Raw genomic sequence first — 20,910 nt, forward strand, 5'->3', positions numbered from 1 at the left:
AGCGTTCCTATTGGCTGTGCTCCGGAAACCGAAACTTGCCCTTCCTTCACCAGATTTCACAATGGCGGTGGCGTCACAAACGTTCTCATTTTACAGCTAAACCGTGCACTACAAGATGATTCTGAAAACATTTGAGGAGAGAAATAGGCATTAACGTAGCATAATATTGATTCATATTTGATCAGCGCTGCCTAGTTTGACCGTTCGGTCGGAGTTTGCGAGTGATTGACAGCTGGCTCTCATAGACAGCAGCTGGACAGCAGACCTCAGATCGGCTCTTACTGCTTGTTTTCCTCCGGTATGTGAAATCTTGCAGATGCCGTTAGGAGCAGTTAGCATGCAGCTTTAGCCGTGATGTCTAGCTCTGCTTTTCCAGTCAATGTGTGAAACCGAAAGTGTTTCCATTCTTCACTGTATGTGTAGTGTTTACCACTTTGGATTTAAAATATGAGGGTTCAGGTCGTATCCACGCGGACCCTCTGCCGTTTTCTACGTTTTGACTCACTGCCAAAACTGGTTGAAGAATACGGAACGGATATGACGTCACGTTACTCAGACTACAACAATAAAAGCAGTAACTTCCTTCTACCTTCACAAATACTCAAATGAAGCAAATATATCAATTCTGGCATTAAAAAAAAAGATTTCAAAATCATAAAAAAAAAAATTGCGATACATAGGTGAATCGATTTTTTCCCCTCCCCTATAAGCCATACTGCTCCGGCAATGATTAGTGTATAACTTGATGTCTTGTGAGTAATTTCTTTTGACGTTATCTTGCACAATGGTACAGCGTTGCACCGTCTCTCTCTCATGTGTCCTCTTTGCAATACAGAAAGTAGTTTACATTCTAACCGAGGTCGAGGATGATCGCAAGCAATCTGACATGAGGGAATTGGTTAAAAGGCAGACTTACATCCATCCTCCAGAGACATATATGCATGGGAAATATGTTATGGCACAATACCTTGAGGATTGAGACTTATTCTATTTCACATGAGGTAGAAGGGAAGCTGACGCTGGGCACGGCTAATGTGCCTTCACTAATTGGTTCTCCCCAGGGTCTGAGTTCAGAACACAGAAAACAGCCCCGACCATTTATTTCTGCATCTGTCATCAGCGCACCGCATGCTGCAATCACCATCATCCCATCCGCCTCCCTTGACCCCCTTGAATCAGGGCGTCAACCTGTCACGATTAAGACGCGGCATCAAGACTGACAATAAGTTCTGTCTGGAATCAAATACACTGATCCTGAATCAGGCTCCTAAAATCAGTCTACACTTCGCTAAATCGTGCATCCTCTGCTGTGAACTGAAATAAATCTGGAGGATGTAAATTGATTCCAACGTCATTGTAGGCAATACACAACTGTAACAACCTAATTTACAGATAAATAAATGAGAATAAATAAATCTCAGAGACATAAATCATAAGCAGAGGTCAGAAACATAATTTAATGCTAGTCTGGGAGCGGAGCATAATTGGTTTATGTTTATATTGGGTGATTATTTGTCGCATGATGATCACCAGCTGGATGTCATATACAGTTTTATCTCTCGGCAGACTCTAATCCCACCAGATCCTCCCTTATTCCCACCAGAACCACAAAATAAACATTAAAAAAGAGACACTGTGTGATATATGACCACATTATTACAACAAATCCAAACACAGGACATTATTTCGGGGCTGAAATAGGAAACTCACATAATGACCCAATCATATATACTGTGATTCTTCCACTCCCCAATGTTTAGGGACTGTTTTTCCTCCAGTGCTGATGACACACTGAGAGTCTGATGAAATACTATCATCTATAAATAAAAGCTGGTTCTATTGTTCAGCTGCACAGCCTGATAGCAGAGTGGAGAGGGAGAGCGGGATGCTGGGTAAATGGCCAACATTCAGGCCAAAAGGGCCTGACTGTTGAAACAGCAGTGAATGAGTCTTGGGTAAGCACAAAGACAGAGCTTGACATTAACTCATTAATGCAGGCCTTCCCATTGCTCGCAGTTCAACCGTAATGACGACTTACATAACGTCTAAACGCTGACTTTCCCCCTACAGAGAGTCGTGCTGTGATATTTGCATGATGTCAGTCTATTGGACTCATTGTACTGAGGGTGCAACGCTGGACAGTCTGCACGCAGTAAGGATACTGACAGTCCTGATATATTAAAGGAATACTTACAAGAGTTATATGAGAAGATTGAAACCACGTCTGTGTGTTAAAGGCACAGTGATTAGGATTTGTCAGTTGCGTTTTGTAAACACAACATTCAAAGTTGGCCCTTCCTCCCCGGCTCAACGAGGGTTACGGTGCTCTCCAATATAAGTGAGAGCCTTACCCCAGATTCACTCTCTTTTTAAAACAATTTTTGTCAGTTGCTGTTTCGCCTCGCTATATTTGCATTTTTTTTATTTTTTTTGTGCTGTGTCCACCATTTTCGTAGTTTTGCGTGCTTATGATCTGGCACCTGGTCGCTACGTATACGCCGAATACAGCAAAATGAGACAATACAGGCAGAGGGCAGGGTCGCTGCAGATAAAGACACCACCATACACTTCTAGTGTGTCATAAGTGATGATTGAGAGGAATTATATTTGTACAAGTCCATACATTGTTTTTTTAGGAAAATACTACTCATTCTTCCTGTTAGCCTAAAAGAACGCCTGATAACACTGGTTTATGTTCTCACTCCCAGGGCATCAAATATCGACACTTGGGCAGTGGCCTTCGGCGTCTTAATTCAGACGCACAAGGAACCCTTTAGTGTTTCTACGAGACACACCAGGCTTTCAACTAACTCCAATGTAAACCCATAGTGTCATTATTAGACACTCAGAGCAACAGAGGTAGTTTTAAGAACCCACCTTTATTTGGTCAAATTGCTCCGTGCTAAGGACAGAAACAATCCTGAGCTCCACAAAATGTGAGCTAAACTGAAGGGAAGGGATACCCGGCACTGTAACCTGGCCGCTAGCGAGCTAGAGACCACCGCGAAGGATTAACTGGCTTCCCCAGCTGGAAGATGTTTAGACAGGATCAGGTCCTTGTGTTGACAGGAGGGGTCAACAGTCAGGGCCACTTAAGGACAGATTATTGACCGTTCCTCGGCGCAGTCTAATGGAAGGGTCCAAAGCTGTCAAAATAAATTTGAGCACAGCGCTTAAACAAATGAATAACCCATCAGAATGAATAATACAAGGAAATGAAGCTAAGGATGGACAGTTATGTCACAACACAGACTTGCAAGGATCTCAAATAGACTTGAAAGAAAAACATTCAATAAAAAGACCATTAGGGCTTATTGTTGAAGAATCAGAAACCCAATAAAAACGACATCTACAAAGGAAGAGTTAGGCAGTTTACAGATACTCTTGCAGCTGATATGCACCTGTCCTCTTTCTTGCAGACACGCACCATGTGTATACTTGCTCCAGGTCCCTGAATGAATCCCTTGTATGGGTCGTTGTCACACTGATGCATGTGATATGCAGTGGTCAACGAATATTCTACATTAATATATACTGTATATTTGAATAGTAAAAAAAACATAACAGATATTCGTTTGTGAAAATGAATATTCAATCGTGAAAAAAACAGCACTACCTGCCTCATGCGCATTGAATGCACCGCATGACGGGAGTCACATGACGTCACCATTAACTGAAAATGAAATGTAACGTTAGGTCAAGCTGAGCGATGAATAATTAAACAACAACCGTAGTGGTGGAGAGAACTCGGCCACAGAGAGAGTGGCGCCGTGTCCTAACAGCAAGCCTTACGTCACGTCATATTAATAACCCACGTACCGATCAGCTTTTGCACTCGAGATCAGACTGGAGACGTAAGCACTTAAAAGATGGGGGAGTAGTACTTGCCATCTTCCGGCGTGTACTTTTTAAACAGAAAATACACGTTTTATATTGTGATATTTATGACTTTTAGGCAATCTCCCTCCAGCCAGCATCTTAATCAGGTGTAGGACAAATATATTAATGTATTGCATGATAAAATGTTTTTCCTTATCCAATGAGAGGGTCGTACTGTAAAGGACAGAGGGTGTTGTATCCTGTACAGGTTGTAAAGCCTCCTGAGGTAAATTTGTGATTTCAGGCTATACATGTAGTGAAGTATGCAGTGACAGTTTAAAGTATAAAGGGACAAGCAAAAAAACATGAAGTTTTGGTCACAAATCTGATGACCACTGCTCCCAACTTTAAAGACTATCATTAAAAACAATAATCATCTTATAGCATAAAACTCCTACCTGAACTCTCCAGATTCACCAGTGAACAAGTCCTACTCATTTCCTAGCATTTCTTTCTGTGAAATATCTGAAACAGGGAGGAAAAACAATTTCAGTCCAAGATTTAGAGCAGCAGCTCATCGCTTTTGTTCTTGATGTAATGCTTTCCTTCTTGACTGAGACAGTGCTGCATGGAGCCAAAGCAAAGGGAAGATTTTGTGCACAATGAGAAACTCAGATGGATGATTCAGGACCAAGTGTAAGAAGAGCTGCAGCAGATGGACGACTTCCAGGTTGGAGCAGTTTGGACCACAGAACCAATGCGGACATCGCTTACAGACACATTGTCACACATGACTAATGGGCCTGCTTAATGAGGTTCACATGTAACAGTACAGAATGTGCTTCCATTACTTGTGTAACTTAGATCAATATTCAAGAATGTGACGTCAATAAACATCTGCAAACATGCTGTGATTAATCCAAAACAAAAAAAAAACTGTTTATCTGGGATTTTCCAGCGGAGATAGAGGCGAAGGGATTGGCATCGTACTTGGAGGAAGAGGAGCTGAAGGAGGGAAACTCATCTCATGGGTTGAGGGAACAGACGTCACTTCAGGGTAGCATCCCAGCGTTTCCTTCACAGACAGGCTGAGGCAGGATTAGGTTCTGCAGGCGGAGCTGCTGTCCGCTTTCTAAATCTGCCTGCCAGTCTTTCTATCAATCATTCTGCTCGCTCCAACTGATGTCACCTCTGAAGTCATGTTTCGAACAAACCTCGGTAACAACGTGCTTTTGTTTCATTCCAAACATCCTGCAAATACTCACTTGAGTGAAATGCTGGAAACACAATGCTCCAAAGAGAAATGAAGACATTATTAAAGAAACATGGATACTATCAATCTAACAGCAGGGATTATTGAACATTGAAATGCTTCCAAAGATGGATATTATAGGAGTTATAATGTGATTTACAATAGTATTTACCAAACTCAAGATTTCCAGGTCAAGGTTATGGTATGTAAAAATAATAATAAAAAAAACAAAAACATGATATATTAAAATACATATCTGTAGGTTTGAATTGGCACTCATGGATTGTCGAGACACATTCAAGTAATTCATAATAAAATAAGTTAGAGTAACTAGTAACAGTCATTTTCAAAGTAAGAAAAGCACAGAAATAAAGCACTTTGCTTGACTTAAACCTGCAGTAGAAAATTTTTTGGCATCATTGGGCAAAAAATCCATATTAACCTTTCAGCATATTGTAATTCAATTTTTCTGGGAGAAAACTAGACTTCTGCACCTCCTCATGACTCTGTTTTCAGGCTTTAAATAATCTAGCCCATGACGGAAGACTTTGACCAATCACAGGTCATTTGAGAGAGAGAGAGCGTTCCTATTGGCTGTTCATTCCACAGAGGCAGCTGTCAATCACTCGCAAACTCAGATCACACGGTCAAACTAGGCAGCGCTGATCAAATATGAATCAATATTCTGTTACTGAAATGCCTATTTGTGTGTTCAGCTGTAAAATGAGAAAGTTTGCTCCGACTAGTGGGCGGTGCTTGGTATTTCCTCAACAGATCTCAACATGGCTGCCTGGTCACAAACCTTCTCATTTTACAGCTAAACAGTTCACTACAAGATGATTCTGAAAATATTTAAATGAGAAATAGGCATTACAGTAACAGAATATTGATTCATATTTGATCAGCGCTGCCTAGTTTGACAGTTTGATCGGAGTTTACGAGTTTCGTGAGCAGTGATTGACAGCTGCTTAGAGACCGCTCGGCTCTGATTGGTTGTTTTCCTTCCACGTTGAAATCCTGCAAATGCCATTAGGAGCACTAGGAGGAGGCAGAGGGACATCATTTTTTCACAGATTATCTGTCTCATGCACTACTGTAAGGATATAGTGATAGTTTTATAAAACTAACTTTTTATCATATTTGCTAAAAGTTACCTACTGCAGCTTTAAGGCCCGATCAACACATACAAGCTGAATGACATGAAAATTATAACCCGGGGCTGTCAAAAACACAGATTCTGTTAATGCTCGACAATCCTGAAAAAAGGTGAGGGCAGTTCGCTGTGGTAAAGGTACATATAACTATAAAAAGGAGATCTCAAGGCATGGGCACATCAAGCAGAGTACATTGCAAACATGCAAAAAGGACCCGTCTCCCTACTAAGTATTATTGATCACTATCGGAGAAAGCACTGCAGATGTGGCCTACTTCCTGTTTGTAACCTCAATTCCAACTTTGTCACAGCCAAACAGTCTGCAGTAAATTAACTGAGTGTTGCCAACAGAACTGTGGGAATGTTATTCACTCACTGATACAAGAAACTTCTATTCAACTGTCTTGCACCATGACTCATGAGCAACTGAATTACTGTAGATAAAGTGCACGCTCTAACCTCGCAGTACATGCTTATCATCGAGAACTTCCTGTTCGCTGATAGCTTTAAATCTGCGATCCTGAGATAAGTCCTACACTCTACTTATCAAACTGCAAGCAAAAATACATTTCAAGTCGTGCTATAACCTTTAACTTCCAATAGTTTCTGAACAAATGTTTTGGGCCTTTGCACAGTCAGTTTTAATGTGTTTGCATCTTCAGACCAACACACCAATAACCTAACATCAACATCATGAAGCCACATTGTTAAATGGGTTTAAGTATGAAAATCCTCTGCAGAAGTCACATTAAAAGGCATCTCAAGTTCTCTAGAGGAGGATAGAAATACGTTTTTGACTCAGTTATTTTAATGGATTTGCAATGAGCCAAGCAACTTAGAATAAAAAGGTTAAAAATATGGCAATATGGAAAAGGGTTTAAAAATGCATGCAGGCCTAATGGTGTTGCCACATGACTTGTTGGACTTGCAATGATACATACAATTTTTATGCATTTATGTACAGTAGTTCACATTTTCACTGACACATTATTTTGCTTATAGTTTGGAGTATTAAAGTTTTGACAGTAAGTGAAAACAATATCCAAAAGACATTTTCAGATATGAAGTTTTCTTTTCTTGGCAAACATCCGAATGGCAGCAAAATGAAAATAGTTAAAATTTGCACTCTGCGGATCACTTTACTGCTGCTTCACAAGCGAGTCGGAGAACTACGGTGGCCACGTTTCTTAGTTTCAGTGATTATACACTAATGAAAACATGGTTTTGAATATTATATTCCATTTCTGCTAATAGATCCTCCAAAATGTTACACACTGTTCCTTTAATAGGATTTTTTTTATTTGTCTCGATCCAAGAACCCAAATATATTTGTTGACACTTGAAAAGGTTCACAATTCACTCTAATGCAAGTCAGGGTTATGGTGACCCCCAAAATGTTTTGCCTGCAAATCTTATACTCATATCTTATCAAATTGACATGAAACAGCTCCGAGAGCTGCCACAGACCATTGCAGATATGAGAAAGACATAAAACAAAAGCACACAAAAACAACAGGGTGCCAAAAAACTTTCAACGCTTTCCCTCACAAAAGAACAACGGAGGAAAGAAACAACACCTGAAGGAGGCCTCATTAAATCACATGCTAAGGAGGAGTCCTAACTCCTCATGAACTTTGTATGTGTGAGTGTGTAAGTGTGTGAGATATTGAAGAGCAGGACAGCCGTATTTGTGGAGGACCTCTCCCTGAACTCCGTTTTCTCTGCAGGCATGTTCACTAACAGCTGAGGCCAGCGGGGGTTCTGCCCTGCTGGCCCAGTCATTAGCTCCTCCACAGCACGCTCCCAAAGCTGCTCTGCTAATGGACGCCAAATAACCCAGCCAATCCCTCCAACGCACACATAAGGAACTCATATTCATACAACAATGGATGCATTGCTCCTTTCTGCCATTCAAACACCTTGCATCCTCATCTGTATAAACAACTTAACTTCGTCAACATCCGCCGTTTCCCCCTCATTTTATTACAAACAGAGTATTCCATTTACAACAGGGAAAACATACAGTAGAAAACACACCTTTTTAACAATAACTTTTGAGTGTTTAAATAGCGATAATGTAAATTTATCATAACAACTATGATATACACGATTTAGGAGGAGGTTGTGGTTTACACTTTGAGTTAGGGGTGTGCGATATGACGATATTAGATCGTGAACGGTTAAAATGTCTCTACGATCTGCCTTTTCAGCGAGATCGTAGAACTGTGCTACAGTGTACATTGCAGTTGCTGGTAGTTTCGAGTTAGCACCGTGCGTCAGTGCAGCGGCTCATCTCTTCCTGGTTTGGTGCTTATTTGTGTGAATGCTGGATTTGCTTGTTGAGTTTTGTCAGGCAAAGTATGTGTGTAGCTGTCAAGACTTAATCAACGTCGGATTACAGCACAGTACCGCCGCTACGAGCGACTTTCAAAGGACGCGCAACATACCAACGGACATGTCCGGATCACAGGGGTCTACGTGGATTGTTATCAGCACCGAGAAGCACCGTAGGCGGCGTAGAGAGAGGAAGCAGACAGGGATGTCGGTCGGGCTGCTGGCTAGGCTAAAGAAGCATCCACACAAACCACCACTACCAAGCATCTTTCTCTCTAACGCCAGATCCATCGTTCACAAAACAGACAAATTGGAGCTACCGAAGTCTGCCAGGGACTGCTGCGTGATGTTATTAACGGAGACCTGGCTTCACCCGCTGATACCCGACGCTGCTGTGCAGCTAGCAGGCCGGACCAAAGCAAAGACTCTGGTACAGTAAGAGCAACGGGGGAGGACTCTGTATTTATGTGCATAACGGCTGGTGTACAAACAGCCGAATCATTGACAGTCACTGTTCCCCTGATTTAGAGGCTCTGTCAGTTATGTGTCGACCCTTCTATCTGCCGAGAGAGCTGACAGTAGTAATTATTACGGCTGTCTATATTACACCTGTGGATCTGTGTCTAATAAGCTACCTGATTTACAATTCCAAATCCAGTTCCTTTAATGTTATGTAGCAAGAGTGCACTTTACTTGAGTGTTGTTGTTTACCTTTTGAAACCAATGTTCATTTTTATAAAATTGTAAACCAAGTCAAAATTCTTGTTGAATGTTCATACTTTGCAGAATTGCACACTTGATTGAAATCTGTTTGGCTTTAATGATCTGTTATTCTTTTTCCTCATGTTTTATTAGCTTATAGGGCTGTATTTTTTAAAATGGAGAAATTAGTTTGGTTGTAATGTTCAGTAACTTGCAAAATTGTCTTTAAAACTAGCATGAAAAAAAATCGTGAAAAGATCGTGGATCGTGATCCCGCCTGAAAAAATCGTGATATGATATTTTTGCGATATCGCCCACCCCTGCTTTGAGTGTGTGCTGAAATGTCATCTCTATGCTGTACTGTCTACAGATTAAAGGTCTTTGCACACTGGGGGCGTTTTCTTCGTGAACTGTTTTTGTCATTAGAATGTGAATGTTACGCCGCAAAATAAATTGTGCATAATTTTTTTCCGGACAAGGTTGATTTTTCTGAGCCTTTGCCCCACTAATAAAGGCATTTTAAATATTTTAAATTACGATTAAACGATTTTAAAGATTTTGCGATATGTTGAGTATTGCGATTTATTACCTTTTTTCAACTGCAAATTATGCCGTTCGTCAACATGTTTTATCTAGTAAAATAGTTTTCACTCTACTCATCTCAGAGTTTTCATTCACATATCTTGAGGTCAGAGGTCAAGGGACCCCTTTGAAAATGGCCATGCCAGTTTTTCCTCACCAAAATGTACAGTATTCATTATTTAGCATTCTTCATGACATGCTATGATGACATGGTTGGAAGCATTCATTCCTTAGGTCTTCTAAGGAATTTTTTTGCCCCACCCCTTGTTTAGGTTGTACAACAATTTGCCTCAGATAGACTGCCAGATGTTGCTCTGGGTCAATATGATCCCGGTGTTGGCCTCTGCTTGTGCAAATCTATTCAAACCTTTTATTGAAAAAGTGTTGCAACTGTTGCAAATTTGCATCGCTGCCAGTATGAACAGTTTTGATGCGAAATATTGGCAGGTGAGTATTTATTATTTTTGTACCATTTATTCGTCACGCCCCCGGTGTGTAAAGGCCTTAAGAGTCGTGTCTGACATGCCCGGCACAACCTCACTCTTCATTGTCATATACAGCGGTAAAAGAACCGCATTCAGTAAGTATAAATAGGATAATCTGTTAAGACTTCTGTCATGTACAACGTAATTACAACTAGAAATTTCAAAATGTCCCTACAAGTGACAGATAACATAGATTATCACAGTAAATATGGTTCTATTTAAAACCTTCACAAAAATCCACAGTACACCAGCATTTTCATGGTATAAAAATAAGTTACAAATCTGCATAAATATTTTACACAAAAAAACAGTTATAAAATATGCTGTATTTTCTGACAAGGTTACACAAAACAGTTTTTTTAACACCATTTGGGTATTAAGAATATTTTCAGTTTGCTGCTTGTTAAAAAAAACATTCATTTTACGTTTTTGATGAACACAACCTTTTTTAAAAATTGTTAGTCCCATTTTCCACCACACTTGGCTACGACAGTTTGTTGAGATATACAAAACCGAAGAGGGAAAAACTGCAGCATAGCCAAGTTTCACTTCCTTTTATCGCCACTTTACTCCCCGCGTTCAGCAGAGAAGATGAAGAGCGTCCCATCCCATTTAGATAAACCTCCTATGAACGAGCATTTCCCCTTAAGTATCAAGTCCACAGATGACTCCTTACAGGCTGAGCACAAAGACAAGAGAGAGAAAGACACAGAGAGGGAGAGAATGAGTTGTTCTCAGTGTGTCACCAGAGAGATTACAGTATGAGAAATGGGCTTTATCCTGGATGTTCAGACATTGAGCCGACTTCATTTGCAGACACATCACACTGTGTATTTTAGGGCTTTTGCTGCACTGAACTACTGAGGTCAATTAATGGAATAATGTTCAACGGCCAAATATGACCTCATTTTTGAGTGAGACTAGGGAATGCCAAGGGTCGTGTGCTCCAAAATGGCCCATTTCCCAATTAACTGGCTTCACGGTACATAGGAACTGTTAAACTGTGGGCGATAAGTAATCATCTACGATGATGTTTCACCACAGGAGAGCCAGCGCCACAGGTAATACTGCGGATGCACGATCATTACCATACCATTGAGGCATCGGCATCGTTTGATCTTCATTATAGCACAAAGAATATGTAAATGTAAATGTGTGTCTTATGACAGTATAGACACATGGTGGTTGAATTAACAAGCAAGAATAATATGGCAGCTCTGTGTTGTCTGCATACACAGACCAACACTACTTCAAAAGCTGCGCACAGATGTTGATAAAAGATACTGATGTTGTGACATTAATGCGTCACACGGCTATCTTTTTTGCATCAGCCTACCCTTTCTGTGCATCCCGTGACTACTCCATTGCTGATACAAACTATGCAAATACTGCCCTTATTAAAAACATATTTAACAATTTAATTCAAAATTGTCTTTAAAGAAAAATAATTGAAAGGAAAATAAAAAAACCCAAAGGCAAAATCCCTTGATTTAATATACTTAAGAAGTTTTTAATTTAGTCATTTGTGTGCATGAAAAAGAACAATTATTCTATTCTTATATTACATAGACCTTTTTATTGTCATTCTGTTGCTAGGGCAACAGCTTTGGTCCAAGTTTACTTCCTGTCAGCTACTTCATTAACACACATTGAAACAGGAAATACAAAGGGCCCATTTAAAATGTTTATGTCGCCAATTTTAAAAAGGTCTATAGTTGTAGTGTGTGTATGTGTTTGCAATACAGTTTAGTATGACTTGTCTACACAATACAGTATGTGAGGTTCTGTTTTCTTTTCATTTTAAATACTGCATTTGTTGTTTAACGTGTCGCCATCAATAACCAAGTCAAATAACATGTACTTACCGTAATTGATTAACACGATTCTAATTGTTGGCTGTGAGCTATAACAGGACTGTGTTGCAGCCAAACACACACCAATGTATGGTGTGTAGAATCCATATCTAAATAGGTCCTTAGGTGTATATCAATATATATTTATCTAACTGTTTCAGCTTACCTGCGCTTCAACCGCTTTTGTGGAAGTGCTCTGAAAAGACAGGAAAAAGTTTGTGAGCCCACGGTGCAAAAAAAACATCTTACAATGTGATCATGTGTTTGAGTTGATTTCAGTCCAGTAGGACGTGTGACAAAGTGCAAGAAGCTCGACATGGAAACATTGCTGAAACAATATAATCCTACTGCCACTACGTCAGTCTCTTCCTGCCATCCCATTCACATGTAGAGGGGTTCACACAGCCTGCTATATTTACTCCCACGGGCAGTGACCACCTCATTTGTTTGGGGATTTCATGCATTAGGACAACCTTGACATAAACTGGCTGAGTGCTGACGGTTATATTCAACTATGAAACCAGAGTCCAGCAGCAGCCCCTGCAGTTACTGAGCCTTCAGGTCTAATTAAAATCAGCCGGCCTGTGTGCTGATCAGCACACTCGCCAGCCATATATCTCCGGTAAGATGACCACTCGTGTTATTTTAGGCACATTGTTCCTCTTTCAGCATTCACTTTCAGCCTTTTATGGCGTGTCATAAAGCTAACCTTGTTTTTTCATCTCAGTGATGAGTGAACTTAGTCTGCACAGGATTCAAATAACATCATGTTTAGTGGAACTTGGTCCACTTGAAGCCAGAGAGAAAATATAGGCTGTGGAAGCAAGAAAATATTTTTCCTTGTTTTAAAATCTGCAACTGTGATCATTTCTATTTTCAAATCAACAATGTGATTTTTACTGCATCACTCCCTCAAATAAATCATTTGTTTTCATATTAAATCAGCTGAGAAGTTTACACACGTGAAATGCAGTATATCTCCAGGAAAAGAAACATCTCTAATACACAAATAACAGGCCTCTTCATTATCATTTTTTGTGATCTCTGACTATTTAAATCATGTTTTTTTTCTACTGCTGATCTCTGACCTCCTTGATCAGGTTGTACAATGATCTCACGCACACACAGACAAACAAACAAAAAGTGTTTTCTCTGCATTTGTCTTTTTTAACCTAATTGCTGAAATCAGGAGTTGGTGCCACCTGGTGGAACAAAGTGTTAAGGACGATATAAACACACACACACACACACACGCACGCACACACTCACAGGTGTGAAGGGCAGAGGAAGCGCTTTCAAACACTTTCTTGTGGCACTTAAATGCTTCACACAATGAATCCTGCTGAGGATTAGATAATATTTACACATGGGCAACATGTGTTTGGCTGACACAAAATGGATCCGCAGCAGTGTGTGTCTGTGCGTATGTACAAAGAGGCCACTGGTGTCATCACACACACACACTCACCTATAGATGTTTGGGTCTAGCAGCATGGCGGCGTCCTGCGGTAACTGGGATAAGTGCACCACTTTAGTCTTCAGCTGAGATCGCTCCGTTTCATTCACCCACACGTCAGGTAGTCTGTAGGACAACACACACACACACACACACACACACACACAGAGAGAGGACATGTGGTCAGGGTTTAAACTCTAACAAGAAAGAAAGAGAGAAAAGGGGGAAGTGGGGGGTGGAGTGGGAGTAAGGTTGAATGGAGGGGGTGAGAGGGATGGACAAAGAACCTCATTGAGTCCTGCGCACATGTTAACACCTTCCTCTGAACATTGAGTACATTTCCATAAGTAACATGGCCTTGACTAAAGCACTGGGACTGACACATGCACACCCCTATATCTTCATGATTAGCATTTGTTCACTTGTGTGCAATCAAATGTGGGACAAGTGAAAGACTGTCAATGTCTGTGTGCATGTAGGAGTGTGTTTTTGTGCATTTAAAATGATCCGATGTGAAAGTATTGACGTACAGATACCGTGCACGTTAAAATCAGAACATTTTGATTTTTTTCCACCTCTTTAAGCTCGAGCGTAGGGAGGTGATGTCTTCAAAGACAGCCGCACACACACATACTGTACACATGTGCACATGATGTACTGTACTGTTCAGCTGCACCCTACTGTACCAGCAGCAGTGTGATCCCCCTGTGAAAGAAGGGAGTGTGCGAGCACTGGCACGGCAAGTCGAGGTGCAGAAGAAACAAAGAGCTTAGCGAGTCGACTGCGCCTCCCATCCCTCCTCCAACTCCCCCCTGCCCCACCCCCCCGTCTCCACCCCCAGCATTCCCCCCGTCACTATGTGCGTCATCACAGGAGCCCCCAGAGATGCAGACATACTCGCACGCACACACACACACACACTCACTGCAGGCGGCAGTTAGGCAAGCAGGCAGCCACCCAGCCAAATCACTCATTCACATGCCTAGTCAGCCCATTCAGTGGGACGGTGTGCAGGTCACACTTCACATGCATCACATTCAGCGCAACTGGGTGCAGGTAAGAGATGGAGAACGAAAGAGGAAAAGTGATAAAAAAAAAAAGACAAATGAAGGACAGGAAAAGAAAGAGGGAACGGGAAAGTATAGAGGGAGGGGGGGGGGGGGAGAAGTGGCTCATGTTAATGTACAACAGCTCACTTAAAACGACTGCAAATCCTTTTATGGCATGTTTAAGTAGCTGCAGGGCAGGGTTAGCCACACAGGACAATTAAGTAAATACTATAAAGTTCAGAAAGCCACAGTAGTGTACTTATAATCTACCAATACCACACCTCAGATGCTGCATTAAACAAAGTTATCATAACAAAACAGGATAATCATTTGTATGTAACCACTATATCACCCTAAGCTTGATTAGATGTTCATCAGTATCACATGTGGTTATTTCTGTCCGTCTGTCTGTTTCCTTTTAATGAAAACACATCAGAAATAATGTTTTTTCAACGAGAATGAGCACACATACAAGCATGTGTTAGAAAAGAATGAAACAAAGTGACCAGAGCCAATTACAACCCTTCATTCATGGCATGAAGTAAAAAAAGAATGGGGTCGATCTTTTAAATTCAATGCTGTTTGTATACAACATACATTATATATTGGAATTTTAATTCCTGTTTAAATTTTGACCAGTTTGTTGCTGCATTAAAAAGGTTTACACTTGAATGTAATTCCTGTTAATTTTGAAGATTTTTTATTACCAAGTTTCTGGTGTATGATTTATTATTTTAATAATAAATAACAATTCAATAAATTTCTATGAATTTATTTGTTACATTTTGTTTTACAAAGTTAAAAAAGCAATGTTTAAGTCAAACCTGGTGTGGCCTTATATATAAAAGAATTATCCGAGTCACTTCCACACAGTGAACACAGCTTATTGATTAATAATAATTTATAATTAACTGATATCGGATCAGTGCTCTGTATTGGCCGATACGGGGCTGAAAAAAGTCAGATCGGTGCATCCTTAAAGTAAGGCATATCGACTATGAACTGAATTTTACACTTAGTATTCTTTAATTAATCTTTAAAGAAAAACGAGAAAAAACAACAAAAACAAAAAATGAGCCACAACAAAAATGTTTTAATGAAAAAGCAAAATGTTGTTTTTTAAGCAGGTTTCCCATCTAAAACACTACAAATAGAAAGTCATACAAATAAAACTGAATTGATGATTAAGTAACTTGCCCATGTGGAAGTAATCATGCAAAGTGTGAGACATAAGACGTTTTTACAGAGTAAATAATAAGTAGTGTTGATTTTTAATACATGGATGAGCACTAAGAGTCAACATTTTGGTAAAAATCTGAATAGGCAATTTCTAAAATGTGACTAATACTAAGTTGTTAGTTTAGTTCTCTATTTTTTTATTCTGTAATGCATGACAAAAGTGTCTTTATCCCCTTTAATGGAGGGGAGAGAAGACAGAGGAAGTTGAGAAGAGGCAGGGACGTGACAAGAAACAGTCCCCTTCAAAGCAGCTTTAAAGTTTGGGTTAGTCTTGAGTTAGTGTCCTTGTGCAACGCAAACCTCAAATGACAGACGAGGACCTGCTGAGTGTTAAATATGCAGTAAACACCCATGTGTGTGTTTGTGTGTGTGCACGCTCGCACGCCTGCTCCACTCCAGAGTCACCGTAAACATGTCGGAGCGAGTGTGCCGTGTTACTGATGAGTTATTATATTCTGATGGATGTGAGGGCTGCACGGGGGAGAGGGGGGACAACATGTCACACACGTGTCACACATACACACACACCCAAGTGTTCATATTCCTCCCCCAAACGCACACACACAAACAGATTCTCAAAGACATCTCCACCCAGTCACACCAAGCCAAATAAAGACAAACGGATTTATTTTATTTTCCGGAGGAGACGGTTGTTTGGCTCGCTTCTTTATGAGACAGAAATGTATATTGTGAGTGAGGCCTCTGTGGGGAGAGCTACTGGGGGCGTCTGCCAGAGTGAAGCCCAGTCCTCTCAGCCTGGATTGATGGCTAGCCCCAGGCCTTGAAGCTCCCAGTAGTGACAGGAGCAATAAGTTCATCACAAAGCAGCAAAGAGTATATGAAGTCGCTGACATATTAAATGGCTTTATATGGAACAGCAGGTAGGACTGCAGGAGTTCAATGTCCTTATAAACTGCATCATCAGAAGAGAGCAGAGCTGGTTCAGGGACTGGAAAGGTCACCGCTGCCTAAAGAAAAACCTTGTCTGGCAAAAAGAGTGGGACTGCACAACTTCAGCAAAATCACAGTACAGACAACTGCTCACTATTGTGATTGCAATCCAAAATGCCTTATAGATGGATGTAGCTTATTCTAAATATTTCTACTTAGAAAGATGAAACATGAAGGTGAAGGGTTTCGTAAAAAAAAAATAGAAAAAGTTTCATTCAAAAAGACCTTGGTATATGATTAGAAACAAGATCAGCACGTATCAACCTCACACCGGTCTTCCTCGGGGTCGAGCCCTGGGTTTGTTCACTGTTTGTTCTACAACATATTTATAAACTGTAGTGAAGCGTTTTCTTGCAGTTTTGTTTCATTTATTCTCTACTCTATAGACTAGATGTGCAACCGTTTATGGTGCAGAACAAAATGACACTCCCGCTCATAATGCATGATTCCATGATCAAAGATATGCACAAAGAAGCGAAAGCATTTTCACCTCGAATGGATGTTGCTTACGGACCATCAGTGTATTTAGAGACCCTTGATCTCTACCCTGAGTCTACACGGTGAATTAGTGTTGCCAATTTGATGTGACGAAGTTCTCAGGGTTTTTTTTCTCTCCCTAGGGAGTTGCTGAGGTTTATATTATGAATAAATATGATTGAAAAAAAACATGTCATATAATGGAATTTGAAGCATTTGTTTCCTACGCAGCCATGTCCTGCAATTCTGAGATTGAGATTATATTTATGTACGTTTCAAATGCATATGAGGTTATTAGTTTTTACTAGGGCTGGGACAATACACCTATCTCCCGATTCGATACTATCACGATACTTGGGTACCGATACGATGTGTATTGCAATTTTTAAGTATTGTGATTCTACAAGTATTACGATTCGATATTACGATTTATTGTGATTTTTGTTCATTTTTTTCACACTAGACCATGGGAAAAAGTTAAATCATACACTTCTAGGGACTTTTACTTCTGAAAATATCTAAATGAATACAATAAAAATGATTGATTTTCAACATGTATGTAATCATAGATGTCCTGAAGTCAAATATATTGGTCATTGTCAGGAATTATTTATTACATTTTTATTTTTGTAACCCAAAATTCAAAGAATAAAGAAATTTCCCTCACAAATTTGTGGTATTTTCGTTTTAATTTATAAGGGACATGTAATGTTTTATACTTGTGAATATAATCCATCAAGCATGCAGCTTTAGCCATGATGTCTAGCTCTGCTTTTCCTGGCAATGTGTGAAACCCAAAGTGTTTCCATACTTTACTGTATGTGTAGTGATTACCACTTTGGATTTAAAATGTGAGGGTACAGATCATATCCACGCCGACCCTACGCTGTTTTCTACTTTCTGCGGTTTGTTTTGATTGACGGATATCGTACGGATATGATGTCACGTTATTCTGACTACAACAATAAGAGCGGTAACTTCCTCCTACCTCAACATAGATTCAAATGAAGCAAATATATCAATTCTGGCATTAAAAAAGCAATTTCAAAATCATAAAAAAAAAAAAAAAATCGTGATACATAGGTGAATCGATTTTTTTCCCCACCCCTAGTTATTACTACTAAATGTTTAGGTTGAGGGAATTTGTTTGAAAAAAATTATACCTACCTACCTTTAAGTATATGTTTTTCCCACTACATATATATTTGAGTTTAGCGAGCATATTCTGAAATTATTTTGGAAATTGTGCCATATATCCAAAGTGTGCTAACTGCTATTAATGAGAGCCTTACCAGCTTGTGATATTTGTTGTGCAGTTTTTTTTCATTGCCTTGTTTATATTTAGGCAGTTACCACACACAAAAACCATCTGCCATCACCAACTAGCTAACAACGGTTTAAGAGATAAGCCCATGCTGTGCATGATAAGCACCGTGTAGTTTGTACCAGCATGCATCCAGTGGCTCGAGGCGTTCGCTGACTGTCACTGACTGTGTGTTCTACTGTTTGTTATTCTGAAGCATTCAACAGCATGCAGGGGAATCCATTCATCCATCCATCAAAGATTAGACAGCAATTATGGTTCTCTCTTTCTCTCTCAGCCCCTCCACCCCCCCTCTTCCTCCTGCTGGTGGTTCATGTTCAGAATGGTTCATGTTAATCAGTCACTCATTAATCCTCATAGAGTTAATGAGTGTCAGTCAGAATGTGAATGGTTTGCTCCGGCATTAATAAACATGACTTCCCACATTCACACGGCTAATCATTGACTCGGTGTCTGAGAAACATACACGTACACACATACAGTACAGCACTTGACGTTGACCTTGGTGTTGAGGGTCACGACACTTGATGGCTTACTAAATGACCACCAGATTGCCTGTCGGATACTAGGACATTACACCGAGCCAAGGATAAAATATTAACTCGGCCAAATTGACACTCACTACCAACCATGTCTCAAAACAGTTTACCTCACGCTACATCCCTACCCTGAACAGCAATTGCATGCCAGCCAAGCTTTTCATTTTCCACATGCCGAAGCGGTGTGCATTAAGCTATACTGACAGCATTTAAATGTGTATAGTGTGGTGCCCTTTATTTTAGCCTTTCCAAAAGCAACAATGCAAAAGTAGAAGGAATGGATTAAACAGTGTGTTTATCTCTTCTTATGTAAGCTGCAATTGTTAGCACGTCCGGTTAACTAGCTAGAGACTATCCATAGACTGTACATAAGAAGTGGACGTAGTCACTGTGACGTCACCCAATAGGCTTTTCTCACAGCAAACATTTTGACTTGTCGTAGTAAGAAAAGCATAGGTGTTACTAATAACACTAACGTTGGCGCTGTTCTATTCAAGTGAGAGCGACAGTGAGCCAGTATGCACAATACCAGGACCCTGACCTGTTTGTGGACTGCCGATTTGAATGCTCATCATCGCTATCTTGGTTAATTGCAGCCAGAAGTGACACGAGAGGGTGGAGCCAAGTACAACCGAACGCTGAATAAGACATATTTATGCAACGAAAATGAATTATCTTTCATGAATTAAAAACACACTGAAAGGTTTAAAGTTCTAGGACGAAAAGATGGACAACTCCCAGAGCGGACAAAGCCATGGTAGCGACCTGTCAATCACAAGGGAGCCACGCCCTGAAGCATACCCTGCTTTATGGTCTATTTTACTCTAAATGGGACCATAATTTACTAAATGAACATCATGCTGTACTGAAGAAGACTTGAAACTAGTGATTGAAACCATAAACTCATGTTTACAATGTTTACTGAGGTAATAAATCATGTGAGAAGTAGGGTCATTTTCTCATAGACTTCTATACAATCAGACTTCTTTTTGCAACCAGAGGAGTCGCCCCCTGCTGGCTATTAGAAAGAATGCAAGTTTAAGGCACTTAGAGGTTCAGATTTTAGGCTGATGTTAGGCTAACATTAGCAGCTCTATCCAGCTCTTTAGTGAATTTGGGCAAGTTTACATCCCTGCAACACCACCAAAGTCACCTGCAAAACCTCTACTAACTACCTCTAAACTGCTATACGAGAACAACAGTGTCTCTTTATTTCCATGACTTCCATATCAATCATCAAGTGATGAGGATGCTGACATTTTGCCTGGGACATGAGCTTTAGCCTCAGTTTTTTAGGGCAATATAATGCATGTCAACAGTCAAGTGATCCCTTTGACAAGATTCTTGTGGAGCTACAGCTGATAAAAATCTGCCAAGATGCATACATAATGTACATACTTTACTCTCCTGGTCAACTTGTATCTGTTGGGAGATAGTAAAGCCACCCTCAGAGATTAAGATATCACCGTGTATTTCCTTCACCACCCTTCTATGGATTGGTTATGCTTATTAATGACCAGAGCACTCTCTTGCCGCGGGGCAAATATATGACTCAGTATCATCGCAGATTTCTCCTACATCATTCGAAGCAAAAAGCATCTCACTCTCGTTTTCTATCTTTCTGTTTACTCCCCATCATTCACTCTGTTTTCATTCTGCCTCTCCTTCACATTTCGCTCTCCCACAACTATTTTC

At 40.2% G+C, this 20,910-nt stretch overlaps 1 protein-coding gene across 8 annotated transcripts in view; it reads right to left on the minus strand.

Moving 5' to 3' along the window:
* Positions 1-2,914: 2,914 nt before the first annotated feature.
* Positions 2,915-20,910, minus strand: part of aebp2 (AE binding protein 2) — a 38,445-nt gene continuing 20,449 nt past the window's right edge. For 2 of the 8 annotated variants that reach the window (XM_037767454.1, XM_037767449.1), the window contains exon 7: positions 16,441-16,888. Coding sequence is in view for 4 of the 8 variants with exons in the window: in XM_037767449.1 (XP_037623377.1) it covers positions 16,867-16,888 (22 nt within the window). In the remaining 4 variants the exon portion in view is untranslated. Of the gene's footprint in view, positions 3,147-3,337; positions 3,485-3,616; positions 3,674-4,277; positions 4,345-8,186; positions 11,007-12,346; positions 12,377-13,648; positions 13,763-16,440; positions 16,893-20,910 lie in introns of those variants that run through there. The other 6 variants (XM_037767452.1, XM_037767450.1, XR_005206607.1 and 3 more) reach the window with 5 other exon arrangements.

This window comes from Sebastes umbrosus, chromosome 4 (assembly GCF_015220745.1).
Source record: "Sebastes umbrosus isolate fSebUmb1 chromosome 4, fSebUmb1.pri, whole genome shotgun sequence".
NCBI classification, from domain to species: domain Eukaryota; kingdom Metazoa; phylum Chordata; class Actinopteri; order Perciformes; family Sebastidae; genus Sebastes; species Sebastes umbrosus.